Source organism: Crinia signifera, chromosome 4, assembly GCF_055691185.1.
Source record: "Crinia signifera chromosome 4, ASM5569118v1, whole genome shotgun sequence".
NCBI classification, from domain to species: domain Eukaryota; kingdom Metazoa; phylum Chordata; class Amphibia; order Anura; family Myobatrachidae; genus Crinia; species Crinia signifera.
In genome coordinates, this window is record NC_139220.1 from 301,992,266 (window position 1) to 302,016,284 (window position 24,019).

Below are 24,019 nucleotides of genomic sequence, written 5' to 3' on the forward strand. Positions count from 1 at the left end.
GTAATAGGTCTATTTACTAATCTGCGGTCTGGCCCAATTTGACCAGGTCCAATGAGCCAATCAATGCAAAGAAGTAGCGCAGGGTCTAAATCCCTTTCCTGGACGTCTTGGGATATCTTTGTGTGTGTGCCCCATTGGAGGAATTCTGCCGGGACAGACCCCAGTGTCACTGCCTATGGGACCAGTTGATAGTCCATCCCTTTTCCCTTCAAATCTTCTATTGCATGAAGGAGCGTGGATGGAGTGAGGGGCTGGTTACCTGGCAGGTGGCGAGGGACACACATACACACATTTGGTGTGTACCTGTCTACGTCCATGACACATTTCCTGATAATCTTTCTATTATCTTGCTCTCTACCCCCGGGGCATATGCACACACCCATTATATAAAGGAACAAGCTGTTTACACAGGACAGCCGTGCCAACAGCCGGCTCCTGGGGAAGGGGGAGGGGGGCTGTATAAACAGGACGAAGCGGAGGGAGCAGGCTGAGTCTGATGAGATTGTCAGCGCATGGTATAATAGTTATTGTCTGGTACACATGTGTGGGATCTACACACTAGAATGATTTTTTGCCCGATTTCCAACCGATCGTCCGGTATATCGGACGATTTTTACCGATAATCAGCAATAATTGGTCGATTATCGGTATAAATCGGCTGATATATCGGACGATCAGTCGGAAATCAGACAATTGGGCAAAAAAATCGTTCTAGTGTGTGGGGGCCTTTAGACTTTGGGTATCAGCCTGAGGCTGAGGGAAGTAATATACCTGTTTGGAGGATCTTTATAAACTCATGTATTATCGAAGTGCCGCACAAATGCTGCAAACATGTGATGTTTAATTCATATTCAAGCTCAACTCTATAAGGCTAAGTGGGTTCCGCCTCCCACGGCGCGCGTATTTCACAGCGCGACGGCACACACAAGAGTAGTATATCGGTCTTATTAAATAATCCCTGTTCTTACGAAATACTTCTACGTATTTCGTAGGGCAGGCAGGTCCAAACTATGGCCCTACAGCTGTTGTGAAGCTACACATCCCAGCATGCCTTGCCATGGTTTTAGCTTTCCCTAATAGCAAAACTGTGGCAAGGCATGATGGGACTTGTAGTTTCACAACAGCTGGAAGGCCATAGTTTGGACATGCCTGGCCTAGAGCCTGCCTAGGGAAATAACCTACACAATGGTGAAACCACATCACATTCTGTTCAGTACATAGTAGAGGAGATTCTGCTTGCACCTTTGTGGGCCGGGCTGTCAGTTACTAGGAAACTGGCCCCAAATGCTGTGATTCACAGGCTCCTCATATTCCTTGCGGACTCACAATTACCTGTTAAATCTCCTCATCCTGCCCACTTCACCAGGAAGAGGATGGGATGTGGGAGATCTGTAGATAGATAGATAGATTACTCATTGATTTCTTCCCTGTTCTTTCAGTGAACGGCCTATGGTCCAATCACAGCCCGGGGGCGGGGATTCACATGCATCAGGGGTGGAGCTCTGCTCTGTGTCCCGACACCTTGGGGAAAAAAATATTTGTTTATTCTGTGCCATCGATGGAAGGAAACCCTTAATCTCCTACATTTTTTAAATATAAATATATTTATATATTGTGACAAGGAACCACGTACACTGGACTCAGATGGAGTCAATATTTGTAGCAGGCAACATCATTCTAGTATGATCACAGGGTTACAGTGCAGCAGCATACAGGTGTCAGCAGCACAGTTCACCAAACTCCTCACAGCTTTCCAATGGCCCTACTATAGCCCGCACCCCCCAGCCTATCACCTGGGCAGCTATTCCACCACCAGGAGCCATTACCCCCTGCCCTGGACACAGATTTAACAGAAAGCCACAGGTGCTGCTATTCAGCTAAACCTTGATCACCTCTTTGGGAAAAGGATCTAATAATCCTGTTGCCGCTCTAAACCCTGGTCCGGCTTCTGGAGTGCCGTTTCTTGTATAGAGTGCCGTTTCTTGTATAGAGTGCCGTTTCTTGTATAGAGTGCCGTTTCTTGCGGAAGGTTGTATGATTACATTTCAGGCACCGGGGCTGGTTGTCTTTGTTTTATAGGAGTGCCGGCAGACCTGGTCGGAGAGGTCCAAATTCATCCCCGATGGTGGGGGTCTGTGTATGCGCATAGTCGCAAACACCCGGTGTGAGCGCCTTCCGCGAGTTATATAGAGTCACATGACGGCAGCGCCCGCCCCCATTTCGGCTATCACTGTGCAGGATAAAAGTATAGACTTACTTTTATTTGCGATGGGTGGAAAAATCATTCAAAGGTGAGCGACCTTCACAGGAGAGTACAGATAGGCTTCAGGAGGGCACAGTCAGACTGCGGGAGGGAGGGCACAATTAGTCTGCGGGAGGGCACAGTCCGCAGGGAGGGCACAATTAGTCTGCGGGAGGGCACAATTAGTCTGCAGAAGGGAACAGTTAGTCTGTGGGGAGGGCACAGTTAGTCTGCGGGGAGGGCACAGTTAGTCTGCGGGGAGGGCACAGTTAGGCTGCGGGAGGGAGGGCACAGTTGAGGGCACATTTAATCTGCAGGGAGGGCACAGTTAATCTGCGGGGGGGGGCACAGTTAGGCTGCGGGGAGTGCACAATTAATCTGCGAGAGGGCACAGTAAGGCTGCGGGAGGGCACAGTTAGTCTGCAGGGAGGGCACAGTTAGACTGCGGGGAGGGCACAGTTAGACTGCGGGGAGGGCACAGTTAGACTGCCGGGAGGTAACAGTTAGGCTGCGGGAGGCCACAGTTAGTCTGCGGGAGGCCACAGTTAGGCTGTGGGAGGGCAGTTAGGCTGTGGGAGGGCAGTTAGGCTGCGGGAGGGAGCAGTTAGACTGCGGGAGGGAGCAGTTAGTCTGCGGGAGGCCACAGTTAGTCTGCGGGAGGTAACAGTTAGGCTGTGGGAGGGCAGTTAGACTGCATGAGGGCACAGTTAATCTGCGGGAGGGCACAGTTAGGCTGCGGGGAAGGAGATGTTAGTCTGCGGGAGGGCACATTTAATCTGCGGGAAGGCACAGTTAATCTGCGGGGGGTGGGCACAGTTAGGATGCGGGAGGGCACAGTTAGTCTGCAGGGAGGGCACAGTTAGGCTGCGGGAGGGCACGGTTAGACTGCGGGGAGGGCACAGTTAGGCTGCGGGGAGGGCACAGTAATGGTGTGTACAGATATGGCTTCCGATGTTGTCAATATAGTGAACATTGGAAGCCATATTGCATGCTGATCGCATGCTTTTTTAGGACTTGCGAGCACGATGCGTGCTCCTGTGTGAGCGCAAATCGGCAGTGAAATAGTGAGGGCAGGCAAGACTATATAGTGCAGATCTGCATTATATAGTCTAAAATGTGCAACTCTAGCATGCCATGCGATGCGATCTGATCGCATCGGGACTCGCATAGCACGGCATATCGCTCCCGTGTGTACACACCATAAGACTGCGGGATGTTACAGTTAGACTGCTGGGAGGGCACAGTTAGACTGCTGGTAGGGCACAGTTAGGCTGCGGGGAGGGCAAAGTTAGGCTGCGGAAAGGCACAGTTTGACTGCGGGATGTCAGTTAGACTGCGGGGAGGGCACAGTTAGACTGCAGCAGGTATTCAGGCTGTGGGAGTTCAAGGTTTATTCGGGAGGCTTATGCACCACTGATAAATCTGGAAACATGGATAATCTGGTACCAAGGGTTGTTGGGTGTTGTATCTGTATAGGTCAACAGTCAATACTTAGACACATTATGGTCGACTTACCTATGGGCATACTTGCCTACCTGACCCTCTCCTTCAGGGAGAAAATGCTGTTCCTGGACTTCCCTGGTAATGTGTGATTGCCATCACCTGTGGTGAAACACCTTTACCTAGCTCCCCACAGGTGATGGCAATCATACATTACCAGAGAAGTCCAGAAACAGAGCATTTTCTCCCGCATGGAGAGGGTCAGGTAGGCAAGTACGACTATGGGCAAAATTGTCAAATGCTATGTCGACATTGCTATGGTCAATAACTGGAAAGGTCTACATGTTTTGGGGATTTTTAGTTTTTTTTTACTTTTTCTTACTTTGCCATCTTTGTGAACTCCAATTGGGAATGGTAAAGTCAAGTGTTCCGGGTGCAGCATGACGAATGAAGCAAGCTATGCGATGGCACGTGGTACAATAACAGGGGGTCTATGTGCTCACGTGTCAACATTGGTGCAAAAATGTGAAAAACTTTTGTTAAACTTTTCCATACACACTCACACTCTCTCTCTCTCATAGCAGCTACTATACTGTGTATATGGATGGATGCTCTCTCAGCTCTGCACTGTGGATCACTGTAGTAACTACGTCCTCTGGCTCCTCTATCTTCTAAAACTGGGTACCTCAGTCTATTCTATGTCCACGTTGACAGTGTGGGCAAATTGCCCTTAACTAACATGAATGTCAGACAAACCACTGTTATCCGTGAGTAAGGCAAGAAAGAAGTGAGCTGGGGCCCAGCCATTGGCGGAAGGGGAGTCGTGATTTAGCTGCACGTTAGTGTCCTGCCAATGGCAGCGGGCTTTTGAGATGACGCATGGTGCAAGACCACGCCCCGGCTGCGGAGAGCTCTGGCTGATAGCGAGACGGACCGGACGGGCTCACTGACAGGCCGTACAGGAGGAGATGGCGCCCGGAGACCTGATGGGACGGGCGGAGGAGCTGGCTGAGCAGGTAACTCCCGAAGCCGAACCGTTTGCTTCTCCGTCCCCATCGGGGTAGCGCTACCTGGCAGGCCGTATTACCCCTATAATGTAATGGTACGGCCCATGTATCCCTCCAGCGAGCGGTGGTGTGTTCCGCTATGTAACTGCTAGTGATACGTGGGAGAGACCATGTGATGGAAAGGGAGGGGACCTTAAGTAACAGCTCTAAGTTATTACCACGCACACTCCCAGCTACTCGCCTGCGCCAGGCTGGCTGATTTCCACCCATAACTGCAGCAATATGTGTCTTCTGACCGGCAGTCCACCCTCCAACCTGTGGCTTTCCAGCTTCTGTGGCACTACAAGTCCCAGCATGCTGCTAGGGTTTTGTAGTGCCACAGGTGGCTCACGCTGGACTTCATGCATGTCTGTTCTCTCACAAATCCCTTATCCATCATCTCTGCATCTGCAGGACTCTGTGTATCCCGCTCAGAGCTGGCTGTGTACCAGCCTAGTGCCAACAAGTGGGTGTCGATGCCCCACCCCCAAGGCTTTGACACTCACAGGGGTCCATGGAGGAGGGGCATCGACAACTCAGTCTGTATTGGGGTGTGGTACATTGGGTATACTATCCTGTTTTGAATGACCATTGACTGGTCCATAGCTACAGCTCATAACCATTGCTTCTGTTTAATGTATGTACCTGGTGTTGGAACTTATTTGTTGTTTGCCATTTCCATAGCGTGCCCCTGTGCCTGATTCGTCTAGCCACTGTGATAACAGGGCTTCCAGCTCCACTGATCATACATTCTGCAGCGATTTCAGTTTAGAAGCAGGAAACATAAAAAACCCGTGCGTTATGGGGGTTTTTCCCGCAGCTGCAGGGCTCTGCTATTTACAGGACCGTAAATAAAATCACTGCATTTTTGTGTCTTGCATTTCTGTAACAAATCTGATGTTTGTTTTTAAATTTATATTTTTAAGAAAAATCATCAGAACTTGCTAAGCCAATTAGTTTAATTAGTCTCTAATAACTTGCCTTTCGAAGCAGTGTCTATCTAGCGCCTGGATTCTGACTCCTGCAGTAGCGGTGAGTGTAGTAATGTATACAAACTGCATGGGAGAGTATTACACTATCAAAACACATTGTAAAGGCAGTATAAACTTGGTCAATGGGTAACTGCAGGTTCATATATATAAATCTCTATATTATTATTTATTTATTAACAGTTTCTTATATAGCGCGGCATATTTCGTTACAAAGGAGACAGTGATACAACAAACAGGGTATTTACAGACAGTCAAAATGTAGGAGGGTCCTGCTCACAAGCTTACAATGTATAGGGAAATAGGCATTGATACATAAGGATAGATACTGTATTCTTTAATATATCTATACCATACCACATGAAAAGCCTGTGTTTGCCCCTCTGTAGCTTACTATGTAGGAGGCCTCACAGGCTCAGCACTGCCTCTGATTTAAAACCCCTCCCATGACGAGGCTGCTGCTGCTGTCCTCCACGGGCCTGAGAAGCATATGATGAGCTCCACCAATCAAAACTCAGCACATGTCTCTCAGCCTCTGACCTCTTGTGCAAAGTCTCAAGGGACTGAGACTTAGTCAACTCCCATGAATGCACTGCACACTTGTGCAGTCAGTGTGCCTGGGCTCCCGAAGTTCAGCACCATCATTGTTACATTGGCAGCACTACCCCACTGCCATTGGGTACTGAGCCCCCCCCCCCTTAATCCGCCCCACAGTAACCCAAAATCCGACTCTGCACTGTACTTTGTATAACAGAGCCAGACAGGTCACCCCTGGAAACAGCAGAAACTCCCTCATCTATATTCCGACACCTGTGACGCTCTCGGAGTCCGCTCAACTGCGCATTCACTGATTAACGTCACATGCACAGGCAGCAGCGACTCCCTCAGCATACCCATACTCAGGTGTCTCTATACCTAGACCACTGCTATCAATCAGCTACTCAGACTTACCCAGTCCAGACAACTCCGTCACTTACAGGAAATACAAGTACTAACCAAATCTAGCTAATTTTGACATTTATTTCCAATACTAATTGGTATTTGAGGCTGTTTACTGTCTATTAGGATTTTATCAGTGTATATGTACATACCGTGACTTATTGGAGTGTTTTCTCCATTTAATCCCTAGACAGATATATCTTGAAATAATATTTCACTACTTTCTCACATATATTGTCCATGAGTGTTATCTGTTTGTCTTTGTCTTTTGTCTTCTCCTGACCCTTAATTAGGGTCATGTTTTAACTAATAAATTTTGTATTAACAGTAATCCTTTTTCATTAGAAGGCTGTGCCCCACCCGGGAGTCTTTTTTCGATATCCTCTCTTGGATATCTAACCTTTTTGACTACCATTACCCTACTCCCTGGGAGCACCTCCACAATCTTATTTTTATCTAATTATACTTTATCACATTGACTGGAGTATGCCTTCTTACCCTCCGTCATTATAGGGAAAGAGGGGGGGGTTTTGGCTTGCACTGACCTATGTGATTGTATTGATTAAATACCAGCTTGTACTTAAATAAAGATATAAATATCTCCTGTATTTGTGTGCTGGTGGTGCTCCCCTAAGTTATGGGTGACCATAAGTATTACGAGAGAAAAAAGATAACTCTTTTTTTGGGGGCACTGCTTTTGTTGTTTAATGAAAATAGATTTAGTTTACATGTACTAGTGTAGTGGGTGGAGGAATACTGAAGAACCTAACAGTAGAAGTATTTGTGGAACCCTGGACAATCAGTATCTGGGGGGACACTGAGGGGGACGTGGGATTCACATATACATATACTTATTGTGGTGCAAATAGCACATGAATCACCAAGCATATTTAAAAAACCAAAAAAATTCAGCACAAATGGTCAATTGCCCCTGTGGTTCCATGAAACACAGCACATGGAAAAATTGATCCATTAAGAGCTGATACAAATATTTATTTTCAATTTTATTTTCAATTTTCATATATTTTTTCATCTTTCACATTCTTTTCACTCTTTATATACATGTGTGTGTGTGTGTGTGTGTGTATGTATGTATATATATATATATATATATATATATATATATATATGTATATATACATATCTCCTATACTCTTGATTTAATTTTCATCACAATCTTTATTATTTTTTGTGCATATAGTGGCAATACTTGGCTACACGCTCATGATATAGATATACCAGGGGCATTGGGCAACAGTAGGCCAACACACCCAGGTAACATCTGACTTGCCGTCAGGTCACCATAGCGCTCCAACAATAGACACCATATACACTTAGTTCCCTCTCTCACCCACGTCCCCCTCAGTGTCCCCCCAGATACTGATTGTCCAGGGTTCCACAAATACTTCTACTGTTAGGTTCTTCAGTATTCCTCCACCCACTACACTAGTACATGTAAACTAAATCTATTTTCATTAAACAACAAAAGCAGTGCCCCCAAAAAAAGAGTTATCTTTTTTCTATCGTAATACCTCCGTCATTATAGCCCAGTGCCCTCGGCCTTTCCCCTCTTCCCTTCCCTCTCTTCTGCAAGCATATGATGAGCTCCACCAATCAAAACTCAGCACATGTCTCTCAGCCTCTGACCTCTTGTGCAAAGTCTCAAGGGACTGAGACTTAGTCAACTCCCATTAATGCACTGCACACTTGTGCAGTCAGTGTGCCTGGGCTTCTGAAGTTCAGCACCATCATTGTCACATTGGCAGCACTACCCCACTGCCATGGGGTACTGAGCCCCCCCTTAATCCTCCCCACAGTAACCCAAAATTGGGTGCAAGTTTTTTTTTTTTGGAGAAACCATTGCGGCTCATTGAATTCTCCTAAATTTAGCTGACTGCAAATGTTCCTGCTACTTTTTACAAGCATTTGAGTGTTTCTTCTACTTAACGAGCAATTCAGTACTAGTGATGCTCAGCTGCGCACATATCACCATATTTGCCTACAATATGATTCTCTGCTCCATAAGAAGCCCAGGAAAGAGATGCAGCTGACCACATCAGGGGTACGGCCAGGCTTTTCAAATAATCATGCTCTGCTCTCATGGTGGTAAAATTCCACCACATGACCCTCTATGGAAGTGGTTCTCAACCTCGGTCCTCCGGACCCCCCCAACAGTTCACGTTTTCCAGGTCACCCTACAGGTGCAATCATTATTCACTGACACATTTGAAAAGATCCACAGGTAGTGCTAATTACTTCACTTGTGATTCTGTGTGGAGACTTGGAAAACGTGAACTGTTGAGGGGTCCTGGGGGACCGAGGTTGAGAACCTCTGCTCTGTGGGGAAGGGGTAGTGATAGAATGACACAATTTGCGTCAATTCAGGCCAAACCTTTGCACAAGGACCCACAATTCCTGGTGGTATTTTCCTGGGAAGTGGGCGGGATTCAGAAGATCCACCCACTCTTCCATTGGTTTGGAGCTAGCCAAAAAAAATCATGAGTCTCCTGCATATTCCAGGACTGTATGAAGCTTTGTTCACTCCAGATGTGTAGGCAGTGCTATTTTTGTAGGAAAATAGGTTCAGGAACTGTGGGCGGGGGCAGAAAGTGGGCGACGATGTGGGAGGAGCTACAAACGGGGCGGGGCATTACATAAAAAAAGGAGAAAAAAAGAAAAACATAATTCCTCACTCCGTCATGCTTATTATACATATGCCCCACACTGTAACGCTTATTATACATATGCCCCACACTGTAACGCTTATTATACATATGCCCCACACTGTAACGCTTATTATACATATGCCCCACACCGTGATGCCCATTATACATATGCCCCACACTGTGATGCCCATTATACATATGCCCCACACCGTGATGCCCATTATACATATGCCCCACACCGTGATGCCCATTATACATATGCCCCACACCGTGATGCCCATTATACATATGCCCCACACCGTGATGCCCATTATACATATGCCCCACACCGTGATGCCCATTATACATATGCCCCACACCGTGATGCCCATTATACATATGCCCCACACAGATATGCCCATGTAGCCCACACAGATATGCCCAAACATATGGCCCACACCAAGATGTTTCAGACAGCAACAGCAGTGTTAAAGATAACATTGCATCAATCAGTGAAGTTCAGTAAATTACTGTACCAGGCAATTGAAGCTGCCGCTCGGCTTGAGGCATCACATGGGGCTGGAGAGTAAGCTCCCTTAGGCAGGCAGGCGGAGGGAGAGTGGATCCTGGGGGCACTTCAGACAGGCGGGCGAGCGGAGCAAGAGAGGCTGGTGGGCTCCCAGCGGGAGACAGCAACAAGCGAGGCGGGCGGGCGCCGGGCGGGAGAGAGCAACGAGAGGCGGGCGGGTGCGACAGGGTGTCTCGGCGGGTGGAGGGCGCAGGAGTCACCATGGACACGCACTGACACTGACGTCAGGCGCATCCATGGAGTAGGAGGCCAAGGGGCGGTGGCAGGAAGTACATCTTCCTTGCCACCGCGGAAACAGAGATTATCATTGTAGATAATCTCTGTGGTGCGTGCAGCCTGCGCCCGGCGTTGAACTTTCGGAACGCCGTTCCTGGTGAGGTCATTTTTCAATTGAACTTCAGGAACGGCGTTCCGGACCGTTCCGCCACAAAAATAGCCCTGTGTGTAGGAGACACTAATCCAGTCAGCATTATGAGTATTGTGTGGGGTATTATGCTGGCCATACACTAACCAGCTTCTCCTTGAGCCGCCCTGGAACCTCCCAGATTGCAGGACTGCATGTGATGTATCGTATGCAGTTCAGCAGATCTCTCCTGCTGGCGGTGTGACTCACAGGCTCCAATGCGATGCACACGGCACCACAAATTGCATTGGACCTGGGGGTCATTCTAATGGACTCGGTAACCTGCTGAGCTTGAAGCCCCCCCCCCCCCTTTCCCCTTGCGCAACCATGCCAGGGGATGAGTTACGAAGTGTTGCGCATGTGTCCGCAGCAGGAGAAATCCTCCGATGGTCGGGGAATGATTTCTCTTCTGCACATGTTGAGGTTTCAACATGTGCGCCTGCGCAAACCCCAGACCATCGGGGCGGGAGCTGAATTCAGTTAACTCCGTGTGAACCATAATCGTCCTCCTTATGGCAGTTTTATGCGATGAAGTGCGCAATCCCATAAAAAGTGACCAAATTGCATGGACATCTCCCTAGGGCAGTGGTAGCCAACCCTAGCCCTCGAGAGCTACCAACAGTTCACATTTTTCAGACAACCTAGCTGCTGCACAGCTGCACTCATTAATCACTGACACATTTTAAATGATACACAGGTGGAGCTAATTAGCTCACTTGTGATTCTGTGAGGAGACCTGCAGAACATGCACTGTTGGTAGCTCTCGAGGACTAGGGTTGGCTACCCCAGCCCTAGGGTATGGGCACCTTGACGCAGTTATATCACTTAAGCGAGGACCCCAACACCTAACCTTAGATGTTCCTAGAACCACTTATATTGCCAGATATAGTGCTAGAAGCTGTTCATTGCCCCTGAATTATGGACAGAGAGGGGGGGGGGGGGGGGGGGGGTGTCAATACTGACATCAATGTGTAAGTATACAAAAAAAATAACACTACAGCATAGGTAATATTCATAGTCATGTACAAATGGAAGTTGGGCAGCTGAGCCACATTCTCCCCATTTCCTTAGTTTGTGATGCAGATGACACAAGAGTCTGCTGGGTCACCTCGCATGTCATTGCAACAAGGAAGTCTGTCACTCACTCTGATCTGGATGATGTCCGGTCTCTGGTGAGGACGACCAAAGGGGACATACTGTATGTTCTTCATGGTGGTGCATTCCCGGGCTCCGGGACATGTGGAGGACTCCTGGAACAAGTCCTGTCCCCTCTTTCTCCCCTCTTTTATCCTCTGAGGCCAATTCTCTTCTTCTCATCGTGTTGTAAATATATTACGCAGAGTATCTGTATTTCCATGAATGGGGCTGGCTATTGCTTCTGACTGGTTTACACATTATGTCCACAGCAAACCTCCACCAGCTACCCCATAAGCAATAAGTGGTATATTCCCTTCTCTGCCCCATTGCAAAAACACAGCTTCCCCTGACATCTCATCAATCCCATAAGGTTACTCCGCTGTAGACCACACCTAGGGCCTGATTCAGGCTGTGTGTGAACGCCCTCTTCGATTATCAGATTCGCTTGGGCAGGGGAGCAAGGGGGTGGACAGGGCCTGGTGCAGGGGAACACCCAGCAGTTTTTGGGCATCCCCGTGAAAACGCTGGACGATGCCGGCCTCCTTTTTGGCCATCTGTCGGAAATAAAAGCTTAGACTGACTTTTATTTGCGAATGGGGGGGGGGATAGTTCAATGGTTTGCCTACCCTACCAGGGTCCCAGGCGGTGGTCAGACTCTTCAGGGATTCTGCCAAACAAATGGACAAAGTGACTCTTGAGCGCTAAATAGTGTCCTGCTGCTGTTGTCCCCAAATAATAGTTCAACTGTTAACTATAAGAAAAGGCAAGAAATAACAAGTTTTTAAGGACCTCTCGCAGCGCTGGACCCTTGGAATCAGGGCAAACTAGATGATCATATATACTTAATTGCGATATTCATGTTTAAAGTAGTATGGTCCACTGCTCTTAAAAAATCCACAAAAATGTTATTCCAAAAAATCATGAAAAATGCCAAGTAAAAAAATGGCTTCCACATACCATAAAAGACAAAAAGTTTTTCCTCACAAACAAATGTCACTGCACCATCAAAAAACTGTGAATCCGAATTTCCCAGGTTTTTGATGGTGCAGTGACATCGCCATCTAGTGTCCGCACAATAGTCCTGCATGCTGGTGGTAAAAGAATCCCTTCATTCCTATGTATCGTATTTATAATGATCCCCTTTTTTTTTTTTTTTTGTCTAACACCTAACCTCTGGAGTTCAGCAACGGCACAAACAGCGCCGCACAAATTTCCAGAAAAAAAATCGATCACTGCGCCATTTTTCCAGAGATATCGCAGAAGGGTCAGATCGCTCACTTCATCCCCTCATCTGGGGTGAGAATAAAGTGACCCCACTAAACCAGTGCACACCAAGGTTGTACCTCCTATCGGGATGCCGGTGTCTGCGTTCTGACCGCCAGTCATCTGTACGTATCCCATCCTGCTCAGAGAGGTGTCAGCACCTTACTACACCTCATAGACCTCGTGCCTCTGGCTCCCGGTGAGCGGATTGGCTGCAGCGCACCCGTGCAGGTGACCGTGCCGTCTGAAGATACGTAGGATTGAGGCTGCAGAGGTGCAGGAGATATGGTCCCCCCATGTGATCAGTCAGTGTGCTGCCACATGCAGGAGACAAAGGGCTGATGACGGTGTAGATTCTCCTGTATGTGTGTCTACACCAGGGATGCTGGCCAGAGGGCGTTTTGCATGGGATATTAGTTGTACTCTCACGCTCAGGTTTAATGTTAAATATTTGCATAGCCTTCTGTTCTCGCGCCAGAACCTGTTCACAACCTACTCTTGTATTGGACCGCTGTACATGCATGGGATAGCCGGGTGGCTGACAGATTGTGTCTAGGCCAACTGTCGATTGGTCGACACTATATGGTCAACATGGCTATGGTTGACACCTGAAAAGTTTGACATGAGTATTTTCATTATTTTTAACTGTTTCATTCTTTACCATCCATGAAGAGCGTATGCAGAACAAGGCCCCCGGCTCGAGGCATGCCATGACCTTTTCCGTGTCAATATTTGTCGCCCTTGTGCTTTGTTGACCTGAAATACCCCCACTTATGGTCACCTTGCATGTACATACTGTGATTAGGTCTTCGGTTAGGTTGCTGAGTGCTGGATAACGAGTGCTCCGCTATACAGATATTGCCTCTTGTTACATCATGGGGGGAGTATCAGGTTTTTGTTAATGGGACGTACAGAGGGGTGTGGATCGGTTGGTCATCAGCAAGTTGTTAGACATGCGTTTAGGTCGACAATTACCCTGTCGACCAAATGACCTTGTCGACCTTACTGCATGTGGACGTAAACTCATGTCGACCTATCTGCTTGTCCACCTAATGACTGTCTAACAACTTACTGGTGACCCAATGACCATATCCCGTATAGAGATTGTGTATATGGTCACTTGCTGTGCACCTCTAGTGGTGGTACAGGAGTACTGCAGGACCTCAACACACAATGGAAGCACTGGGATATAAAGGTATACATACTATATAACTCTTGCCCTACAGCCTAATTCTAATGCACCCCCTACCCAGGGTGAGTGCCTAAACCTAACATAGTGTTCATTCTAGCACCCGCCAACTTTGAAAACCCATGCAGTTCCTCTTCCCTACCTGGGGTGTCGCTGTCTGTTGAAGTGCTTCTAGCACAGTGTGGTCTGTATATCAGCACTGACATGCAAACCAGAACTGTGCTAGAAACACCACAGCAGACAGCGACACCCCAGGAGGGGAAGAGGAACTGCATGGTTTTTCAAAGTTGGCGGGTGCTAGAATGAACACTACTAACATTTTTCTTAATATTAATATAGTAAAGTTTATTATTAGAATCAGAATCATCTTTATTGGCCAGGTATACTTGCGTATGCTTGGAATTTTTTGTGGTAACAGTGCAGCATCAATCAGGGAACACAAAGGGGGTGGGAAGAGAGGCATAAACATACATCACATACATTTCACATGTATCTAGAAAAGTTCGAGTTAGTATTTGGTATGTTCAATACGGTTTAGTTGGTGGACAGCTATTGGGAAGAAGCCTTTTGTAGTTCTTGTCGTCTTTGCTGGGATGGACCTAAAACGTCTGCCTAACGGAAGGGGTTCAGACAGGTTGTGGCCAGGGTGTAGCTTGTCCGCCAAGATCTTTCCTGCACGCTTATTGACCCTGGCTAGGTATAGTTCTTGGACAGTGGGGAGCTCCGCCCCAATGATCTTTTCTGCCATCCCCACCACTCTTTGCAACCTTCGTCTGTCATTCTCGTTTGCTCCTCCAAACCAGATTGTGATCGAGGAGCAAAGGACAGACTCTACTATGGCAGTGTAGAAGATGAGCAGCAGCTCCTGCGGGATGTTGAATTTCTTGAGTTGCCTCAGGAAGAACAACCGCTGCTGAGCCTTCTTGACAGTTGTAATGATGTTGGGACCCCATTTGAGGTCGCAGGAAATCTTTGTTCCTAGGAATTTGAAGGAGTCGAACCTCGACACTACTCTGTCAGATATTATGAGTGGGTGCATGGCATTTGGTTTCCTTCTGAAGTCCACCACCATCTCCACCGTTTTGAGGGGGTTGAGGTCAAGGTTGTTTCCGCTACACCATTTAGTTAGCCGATCCACCTCCCGTCTGTATGCCGACTCGTTTCCATCCATGATTAGGCCGATAACCGTTGTGTCGTCTGCAAATTTTATAATTTTTACTGACTGTTCTGCTGAGGTGCAGTCGTTTGTGTAGAGGGAGAAGAGCAGGGGGGAGAGGACACATCCTTGAGGGGCACCGGTGCTAATTGTGCATGTGTTTGACATGAATGCGCCTGCTTTCACCGCCTGTTTCCTTTCAGTCAGGAAGTCAGTGATCCAGGAGCATGTAGGTTCTAGGACTCCTAGTGAACGGAGTTTTGGCTCCAGGATGTGAGGGATGATAGTGTTGAATGCCGAGCTGAAATCAACAAATAGTATCCTTGCATAGGTGCCTGGACTGTCCAGGTGCTGTAGAATGTGGTGCAGCCCTAGGTTGACTGCATCCTCGACACTTCTGTTTGCTCGGTAGGCAAACTGCAGGGGGTCGAGGTGAGCATTTGTAACAACTCTCAGGTGGTTCAGCACCATACGTTCAAGCACTTTCATGACCACCGATGTTAGTGCAATCGGCCTGTAGTGATGCCTCTTCGGTATCATTTATTTCCCAGCTGTATGTGTGATGTTTATGAGTTATCTTGTCGTCTACCCTTTTGTAATGACAGTTCTTTTTGTCTGATATTTTCCGAATAATTATTATTATTTTTTTTTTTTTTTTAAAGAAAACCTATATGATGTTAATTGTATATGTAACCCAGTAAGTACAAGCCTGGCTGAGCTGGTTCCTGTGCTGCAGAGCTTACATTCTGTGCCCCTTCTACTTGCAGTTCCTGCGTGTCACCAAGCGGTACTTGCCCCACCTGGCGCACCTTTGCCTGATCAGCACCTTCCTAGAGGACGGCCTCCGGATGTGGCTGCAGTGGTCGGAGCAGCGGGATTACATCAACATGTCCTGGGGCTGCGGCATGTTCCTGTCTACCGTCTTCGTCCTTACTAACATGTGCGGGCAGCTGGGTGAGTGCTTGTCAGGCCGAGACCTCATTGCTGTTGTGGTCCTTGTACACCTGACTTCTCTTACATCCAAATGGGGACTGTGAGAACACGGTGGGGTGCTGGGGCTGCTCCTTAGCTTGGGCAAGTACAGACTGTCTGAGATGGTTGTGACGCACAGGCCTTCTCAACATCACAGAGGACACAGTTATTGGCCATGTGTAGCATGGCTGGCCTTAGCATTGTGGTTCCTGAAGGTGCGATCCCCACTGTTCAGGGCTACAGACAATACTCAGAACTAGGAAATTGGTTTTGGACAGAAGTTACCTCACAGGGGGCTGCTGTGTCTGGACGAGCTGGTACGATAATATGCAGATACCAATTTAAGCCCTACCCTGGTGTACTAGATTTATATGGTAGACAGTTGTTAGTTCACCACCAACATGCACCAGGCCGACAGACAAACTGTTGACACAAGCAGTAACATTCTGAGCGTGTCGTCAACATGAACATGTCAGCATTGTGAGGATGTTGACATATTTGCCTGTCGACATGGTAACCTGACCATGTGACGGATTCGGTCTTCTCTTCCCTACTTAAGCCGGTTACACACTGGAGCGATATCGGCCTGATTGCTCGGTGTGAACCAGCAATGTGCCGGCACCCACGGTCGCACTTGGTTTGGTAAGCTGCACCTAAAACCCAGTGATACATCTCACCAGTGTGTTTCCAGGTTCCGCTGGGTACACATCGCTCCAGTGTACCCAGCCTTAGAACTATTTGATTTGGTGGAACTAAGGTTCCTCACATGCAAGGTTTCCTGCTTTCTATCTCCACAGCCTGGAGAGTTCAGTGTAGTAGGTGTCCACATCACGTCCACCAGGTTTAACAGGAGTCAGCCGTTTTGCCACCAGAATTGGACAGAAGATGCCCCTTTTCTTCTGCGTGTGCCCTGTAGTTGGATCAGCCTTAGGATGTCCTCATAGTGGGGCAGATGTATTAAGCCTTTCAGAGAGATAAACGCGATGGTGATAAAGAGTGATATACGTCCAACCAATCAGACTCTGTCATTTTTCAAACAGCCTATAACATGACAGTTGGGGTCTGATTGGCTGGACGTTTATCACTCTTTATCACCCTCGTGGTTATCTCCAAGACTTCTGCCCAAGTGTGTACTTAATTTGAATGTAAAAGAAAAGGGGATTTTATACCGGAGCTACTGCTTTTTCTAAGTGTTCGTATTCTCTTTCACATAGCGGGTTATTCTGGTTCACTCGGAAAGGCGCAATCACTCTCTGATGGACAAAACCATGTGCACTGCAGGTGGGGCAGATGTAACGTGCAGAGAGAATTAGATATGGGTGTTTTATTGTTTCTGTGCAGGGTAAATACTGGCTGCTTTAATTTTACACTGCAATATAGATATCAGTTTGAAGTACAAACCCCCACCCAAATCTAACTCTCTCTGCACTTGTTACATCAGCCCCACCTGCAGTGCACATAATTATGTGCACTTGTACGTTATACCATGGCTCGTCTCTGTGTTCCTGCTGCGCCAAACTTGGTAATGCTCTAGGGCAGTGATGGCTAATCTTGACACTCCAGCTGTTGTTGAACTACACATCCCAGCATGCCCTGCATCAGTTATAGCATGGCCACATGGGGGGGGAACGGGACATTTTCTAAGATGGGAGTTCTATTGCAAATGGGATGTTGCCCATAGCAACCAATCAGAGTATACTTATTTATTTAGCACCTTCTAGAAGATAATAGAATCTTATTGGTTGCCCGTAGCAACATTCCATCTTCAATAGAACTGCCATCTTTGGGGGGAAACTTACTGAAATGGAAGTTCTATTTCAGATGGGATGTTGCTATGGGCAACCAATCAAATACTATCTATTCTCTTCTATAACAGGCATGGCCAAACTATGGCCCTCCCGGCTGTTGTGAAACTACAAGTCCCATCATGCCTTGCCACAATTTTGCTATTAGGGAATGCTAAAACTATGGCAAGGCATGCTGGGATGCGTCGTTTCACAACAGGTGGGGGCCACAGTTTGCCTGTTCTAGTAAATTCTGATTGGTTGCCCATGGCAACATCCTATGTGAACTAGAACTGAGATCTTAGTAAATGTAACCCTCTGTGTGAGACTAATATAAGGACTACAGGCCCTGTATGGGGTATAGGCCAGCCAGCGTTGTGTTAGAACGCCACAGGAAACCGTGCGGAAGGGAATCGTCCTGTTGTTGCCCACAGCATAATGTCCCTGCATCTCATTAGCAGGAGACTTCTTCAGCTTCCCCTAGCAAGTAGCAGAAGGCAGGTCAGGCTTGGCGTGCCAAGGACGCAGAGAAGTGCCATGGGGCACAGCCGTCCTGATAGCAGATGCAGGATTTCTCCCGATTTAAGTAGCTCTGTGCCATATGTGGTGTGTATTATCTTATTGCCTAGTACTAACGTAGAGCCTGATGTTTGCCTGTCTCCGCTCAGTGGGCTGCGTTCTGGTCCTGGCGCGGAAGTTTGTGCCATACGCTTGCTTGGGACTCTTCATTATCATCTTCCTGCAGGTGAGTGATGTATAGCAGTATGTATGATGGTCAGTATTCTGTGAGCTGTCGCCCCTTCCTTTCTACCAATCCTGCCGTGTTGCATCTTCTCCTGTATATCTGTGTCTGTCAGTATAACTTCCTTTATGTACATATTTGTGGTGCACAATAATTACTTTCATAAGTAAAATAACCCCTTTTAACCTTAAATAACCACATGTTTCTGTTATGAGACAGTGTTCCGTTTCCCAGCATACAATTGGATGCCACAATAAATATACAGGTCATGTTGTTCCACCCGTTCCTATTGTCAATACATGGTGTCTGCAGTGATAGCAAATCTGTTAAGACTGACAGCACCACCTTGTGGTAAAAGCTTTGGGCAGAAGATTGAAACTGTAATTGTGGGTAATTATATATTTACAGTTTCTTCTATAGCGCAGCAAATTCTGTTGCGCTTTACAATAGGTTTCTTCATGTTCTATAGACTGTGATGTCACTGGTCTAGTTAAATGCTTAGCATTACAAAAAAGAATGATGTAAGACTAAAACAACTACTATAGGAAATAAATGTATCTCAATTTGTGGCATTGTTACGCAAGTTAATATATAGTTACATGAGGCTTTTTCACTGCCCGATTCTGTGAGATCACTAACCATTTCTTTATATTCAATATGATGATATTGAACTGAGGCTTTTTGCTTTTCAGACCATCGTATACAACATTCTGTGGGATGTTAAGTTTCTTATGAGGTCAGTATAAGACATGTGCCTGTGTCCTAGTATGACCTTCCCCACTATACCTCCTCCATTTTTCTCTCTCTCTCCCTCTCCTTCTCCCTCCTCCTCCTGGATCTCTGGCGATCATCTATTTTCTTCTTGTTACCCGTCCATTCATTTTTGGCGTCACAAACAGGACACTTAAGTAGTATTACTGCTCTGTCTGCTCCAGGGTTTCCTAGATGCTGAAGTTAGCACGGGAGCCATACTGTCACAGAGAATATAAACCACGCCTGGTGCTGGTTATGGTTTCAATACCATGACCCATTGTGGTGTCTAAAGAAGCACAAGGCAGTGTTACTGTGTCTCCATCCTGGCATACTTGTTGCCAATAGGTCCAATACCAGCACTGACATAGTCAAAGGCAGAAGCAGACACAGCAGGATGCAACTTGCTTACATCCCCCAATCCTCACCACCGCAATCCTGTTGGCATGGGTCTTAACCCACTGGGAAATGGCTCCATGTAATACATTGGATGTAGGCTACCAACAACCTCATTGCCATGCTATAGGCGGATGATGAGCCTTTTAAAAAGGGAATGGCTCTAAAAGGGGATAATATGACAGATCCTTCTGCTCGTCCCCTAGTAGATATACATGTGCTTACAGTATTTCCCCCATCTGATTACTGGGGAGTGGTGTAATCTACAGTAGTATCAGTCACTGTCTATACTTCCCTCTGACAGTGTGACTGCTGTTCTGCCAATGGCACTGTTCTCAGGCCATGGTAGGAATAGGTTATACTGTGGCTCTGTCAGACTTATCACATGCTATAATGTGACTGCATAGTAGTGACCAGCACTAGACTCAGATTATGAAGGAAATGGGAGGTTTATAGGCAGGGGGTGCTCCAGATGTGAGGCTGCAGGGCAGTACAAAATTCAAATAAGGGAAGCATAGCAACTGACACCAACTGCTATTCCACACTGGCCCACTGTCAGTTGGTGCAGCTCTCCTATTTGAATTTTGAACTGTGCTGCAGCTCCACCTCTGGAGCCGCCATAGGTAATTCAATGAGGTTCTCTCTAATGGGATTGTGACCAAGTTCATTATTTAATTGCCCCATTATACCTGGACATAGGAATGAGTATTGCCTCCTTTCTATACCCTCCTATTCCCCTCACCTCTCTGCTCTCATGTGATGGTTTTGGTGCAGATAGAAGTCACTGGTTTCCTTCTCTTACAGGAACATGGCTCTGGGTGGGGGCCTCCTGCTGCTGCTAGCTGAGTCCCGCTCTGAAGGGAAGTCCATGTTTGCTGGAGTACCCACCGTAGGGGCCACATCTCCGCGTCAGTACATGCAGCTGGGAGGCCGTGTGCTGCTTATCCTTATGTTCATGACCCTGCTTCATTTCAATGCCAGCGCTTTCACCGTGAGTATCAAATTTTGTGAGGGACAAGGGGCTTCTGTGTATGTGCTGGACAACAGGCTGTACCTGGCTATATGGCAGATTGTTCTACAGTGCTGGATTTGGTACTTATGTATTATCTGGACTCCCATGTTAAATGCACCCCATTTTTTCATACCCCTACTATCCAACTACGCATGGAGTTGATTTTATATAGTGTGGCGAGCGCAGCGAGCCACCGTGCCCGAAGCGTGGCGAGCGCAGCGGTCTCATAAGAAAAACGGGAGCCCAGATATTACATAAGTACCCTGGATTTAATATAGACACGTATGCTGAGGATTTAGCAGTTATGTGAGAAACGTACTGCCATAATTTTTTTAGGCAAAAGAGGGGGGAGAGCATGGGCCAGCACTGAGATGCAGTAGGGCCAGCCTAGGCCCTGGTACAGAGGTGCAGTGGTTGGGCATTTCGCCATGACTAAACTGCAGGTTGGCGTTGTTTTCCTCACTAATTCCTTATATATTTTTCTCAGATTTTCCAGGACATCTTTGGCCTGACCCTCATTATCCTGGTAACAATTGGCTTTAAGACGAAGCTAGCAGCCCTGACTCTGGTTCTGTGGCTATTGGTTATCAACGTGGTCCAGAATGCCTTCTGGACCGTGCCTTCGTACCGGCCCATACACGACTTCCTGAAGTACGACTTCTTCCAGACCCTGTCCGTCATGGGAGGACTTCTGCTAGTCGTTGCGCTGGGGCCCGGTGGTGTCTCTATGGATGAACACAAGAAGAAGTGGTGACCTGCCCTCACAAACACACGGACACATCTCATATAATTCCCCTCACATCTATAGCTTTACTCCAGTCTGCGCACGGTTCATGCAATTGCTCCGGCCACGTCTGACTGGAATATTCCATTCTGTGAAAGGGGTGGAGCTTGGCTGGGATAGCCCTGAATGTGGAATGTTCCATTCAGTGCGGGAACTTTGCAGGTATTACAATACTATTCATCGCCTTTACTGGAAGGGAGGGTATTACCATTGCAGTCTATCTTTCCATGAGATGAAGTGGTTCCTCTGACTTCTGAATCCCCATATTACTGTGCATTGCCCGTATTGGACCAGACAACCATACCTCCCCCCTCACAATTACCTGCCCTTGTATCGGTGTCAGAATGCTCCCAACATGTCCGCCAGTAACACTAACTGCATGAATAGGTGTTGTACAGTTGTTGGGCCCATCTCTGGGGGAGGAACAGCATCACTGGCAAATGTCCTCCGAACGCCACCACCACCCCCTGACTCTGACGTGTGATTCGGGGGAAGAGCAAGAAGTGTTGGAACCAGCGAAAGAAGAAACATTTTATTTTATCATGAATATTTGTATAAACTTTTTTTTTTTTTTAATAAATGACTATTTTCAGAGCGACAGTACAAGGTTGTCCTGTTCCTGTGTCCTTGTATTACATCTGTATAATGATACATTCATGGGGGAGGGAACAGGGAGGCCCTTATGTGATTGCTCCCACTTAAGCAGACGTGGGGATTTTGAGGGAGTTCGCCCATAGATTTAAAGCCACAGTTTAAATGGTAAAAAACAACCTGGCTACAATTAGTTCCGGTGGCTGCACCATTATTCTATGAGAGCCCAAGTCCCCGAACTCTGTGTGTGTTACAGACCTGCAATTGTTGTATAGGGCTCCGGACCACCGGCCGCAGTTAGGGACCGATGTCGCCTCTCATGGTTAGGAACTGCAGAGATCCAAAGGAAAGCAACAAAAGACCACCCATACCCGCCATACATATTTACATCTGTCAGTTATTCCTGGGGGGTGTAATCGCCCTTACAGTAGAGATCCCTTACCTATACTGATAATTACCTCTTACTACTGTCCGTAACTCATGATGCTATGTTCTCTGTGGGCTCATTGGTTTGGGTGCCGGATGACTGACCGACGGTTGGGATTCCGACAGTCATTACACAGACGTCAGAATTCTGACTGTTAAACCCCTGGCACTCGGAATCCCGACGGCCACTGGCTATTCTCCCTCGTGGGGGTCCAGCGTGGCGAGCCTGCAAGGGTCTTCATTGCTCTCCCCCTGCTGTCTGAGTCCGGGCAGTCAGGATTCCGACTGGGAATCCTGACTGTCGGTGTGCTATACCGCACCCCATTGTTATGGCCAATCCTTTCCAGGCCATCTTCATGGTTTCAAATACAAACGACAGGGACAGATATTGATCCGAATGCGAACATTGACCCAGTCTGGATGTTTTACACTTCTAACATGGGGTGGATGCATCTCTGTGGCCGGACTGGCCCCTATTGGTACAATTAGGGGCAGATTTACTAGCCGTGTGGTTTTGCAGCACAAAAGGCAACTGCTACTGCAGCAACATTGTTTCACAAACCAACAGTAACCATGGCAACCCTGTAACCTTTTATAGACCGACCTTAACCTGCAGCGGATGATCTTGGCTCTGTATAATAAAGCCACCAGAGATTTGAGGTTGTCTGCATTAAAAATCCATATGAGATTGCAAAGGTTGGTGCTGTGGCATTACCAGGGATTTAGGCAGCCTGCACAGTAAAACTTCACGGATTTTGAGTTCTTGCCATGTAAAACCATTGAAGATATAGGGCAGGATGTCATGTGATCCAGGTTTGGTGGCTGTGCTGGGTTGCCCAAAGGGGCAATCTCTTCTAAGGCAAAACCATGTCTTGTAAGCAATTGACCCTTTAAAAAAAATCATCCGAGTTCTGGACGGCATCCCACATAGCCACCAAACTATGAGCTCCTTACATCCCACCCATAGAGTTCTGTATTTTGGTGCAGCCTCCATTATTAAACAGGAAAGGAATAGTAGTTACCAGTATGGATTATAATTTGACTAGTGGTCATGAGAATGCTCTCTGTATTGTATATGGTCATTAGAAGTGTCCCTGTGTTGTATAAAAGTTACCAGATTGCTTCCTGTTTTATACATAGGCCATCAGAATGGTCGCACACAGCGGCTGAGCATGCGCATAAAAACCTCTGCGTATCCACAGTTATGAACCAATCGGTTGGGGGGACCGATTGAATTAGACTAACCCCCTTAGAGTATTCCTGGCTGCAGAGAGGGGACTGCTAAAGGACTCCAGTTTTGTACCTGCTCTGAACTGGTGTCTTTAGGGAACAAATAATATTTGAATGGACTTTAATATTTCACGTTGGCAGAGGACACTCTCCACTGTAGTACAACATATATGCACATAATTCTCATATATAATAAAAGCAATCCTGTTGTCTCCTAATTCTAACTAATCTAATTGACGAAATGGGCCCATACATTTATATGATTTGGGCACTTTTCACCCGATTCCGATGGAT

At 47.1% G+C, this 24,019-nt stretch overlaps 1 protein-coding gene across 1 annotated transcript; it reads left to right on the forward strand.

The window, feature by feature from the left end:
• The first annotated feature begins 4,540 nt into the window (after nucleotides 1-4,540).
• Nucleotides 4,541-22,084, forward strand: LOC146075745 (surfeit locus protein 4-like). The gene is made up of 6 exons (XM_083185308.1): nucleotides 4,541-4,698; nucleotides 15,806-15,992; nucleotides 18,463-18,539; nucleotides 19,229-19,272; nucleotides 20,487-20,673; nucleotides 21,182-22,084. Exons 1-6 carry the CDS (start codon nucleotides 4,651-4,653, stop codon nucleotides 21,446-21,448), a joined length of 810 nt encoding a protein of 269 aa, XP_083041434.1. The 5' UTR covers nucleotides 4,541-4,650; the 3' UTR covers nucleotides 21,449-22,084.
• The last annotated feature ends 1,935 nt before the right edge of the window (nucleotides 22,085-24,019 follow it).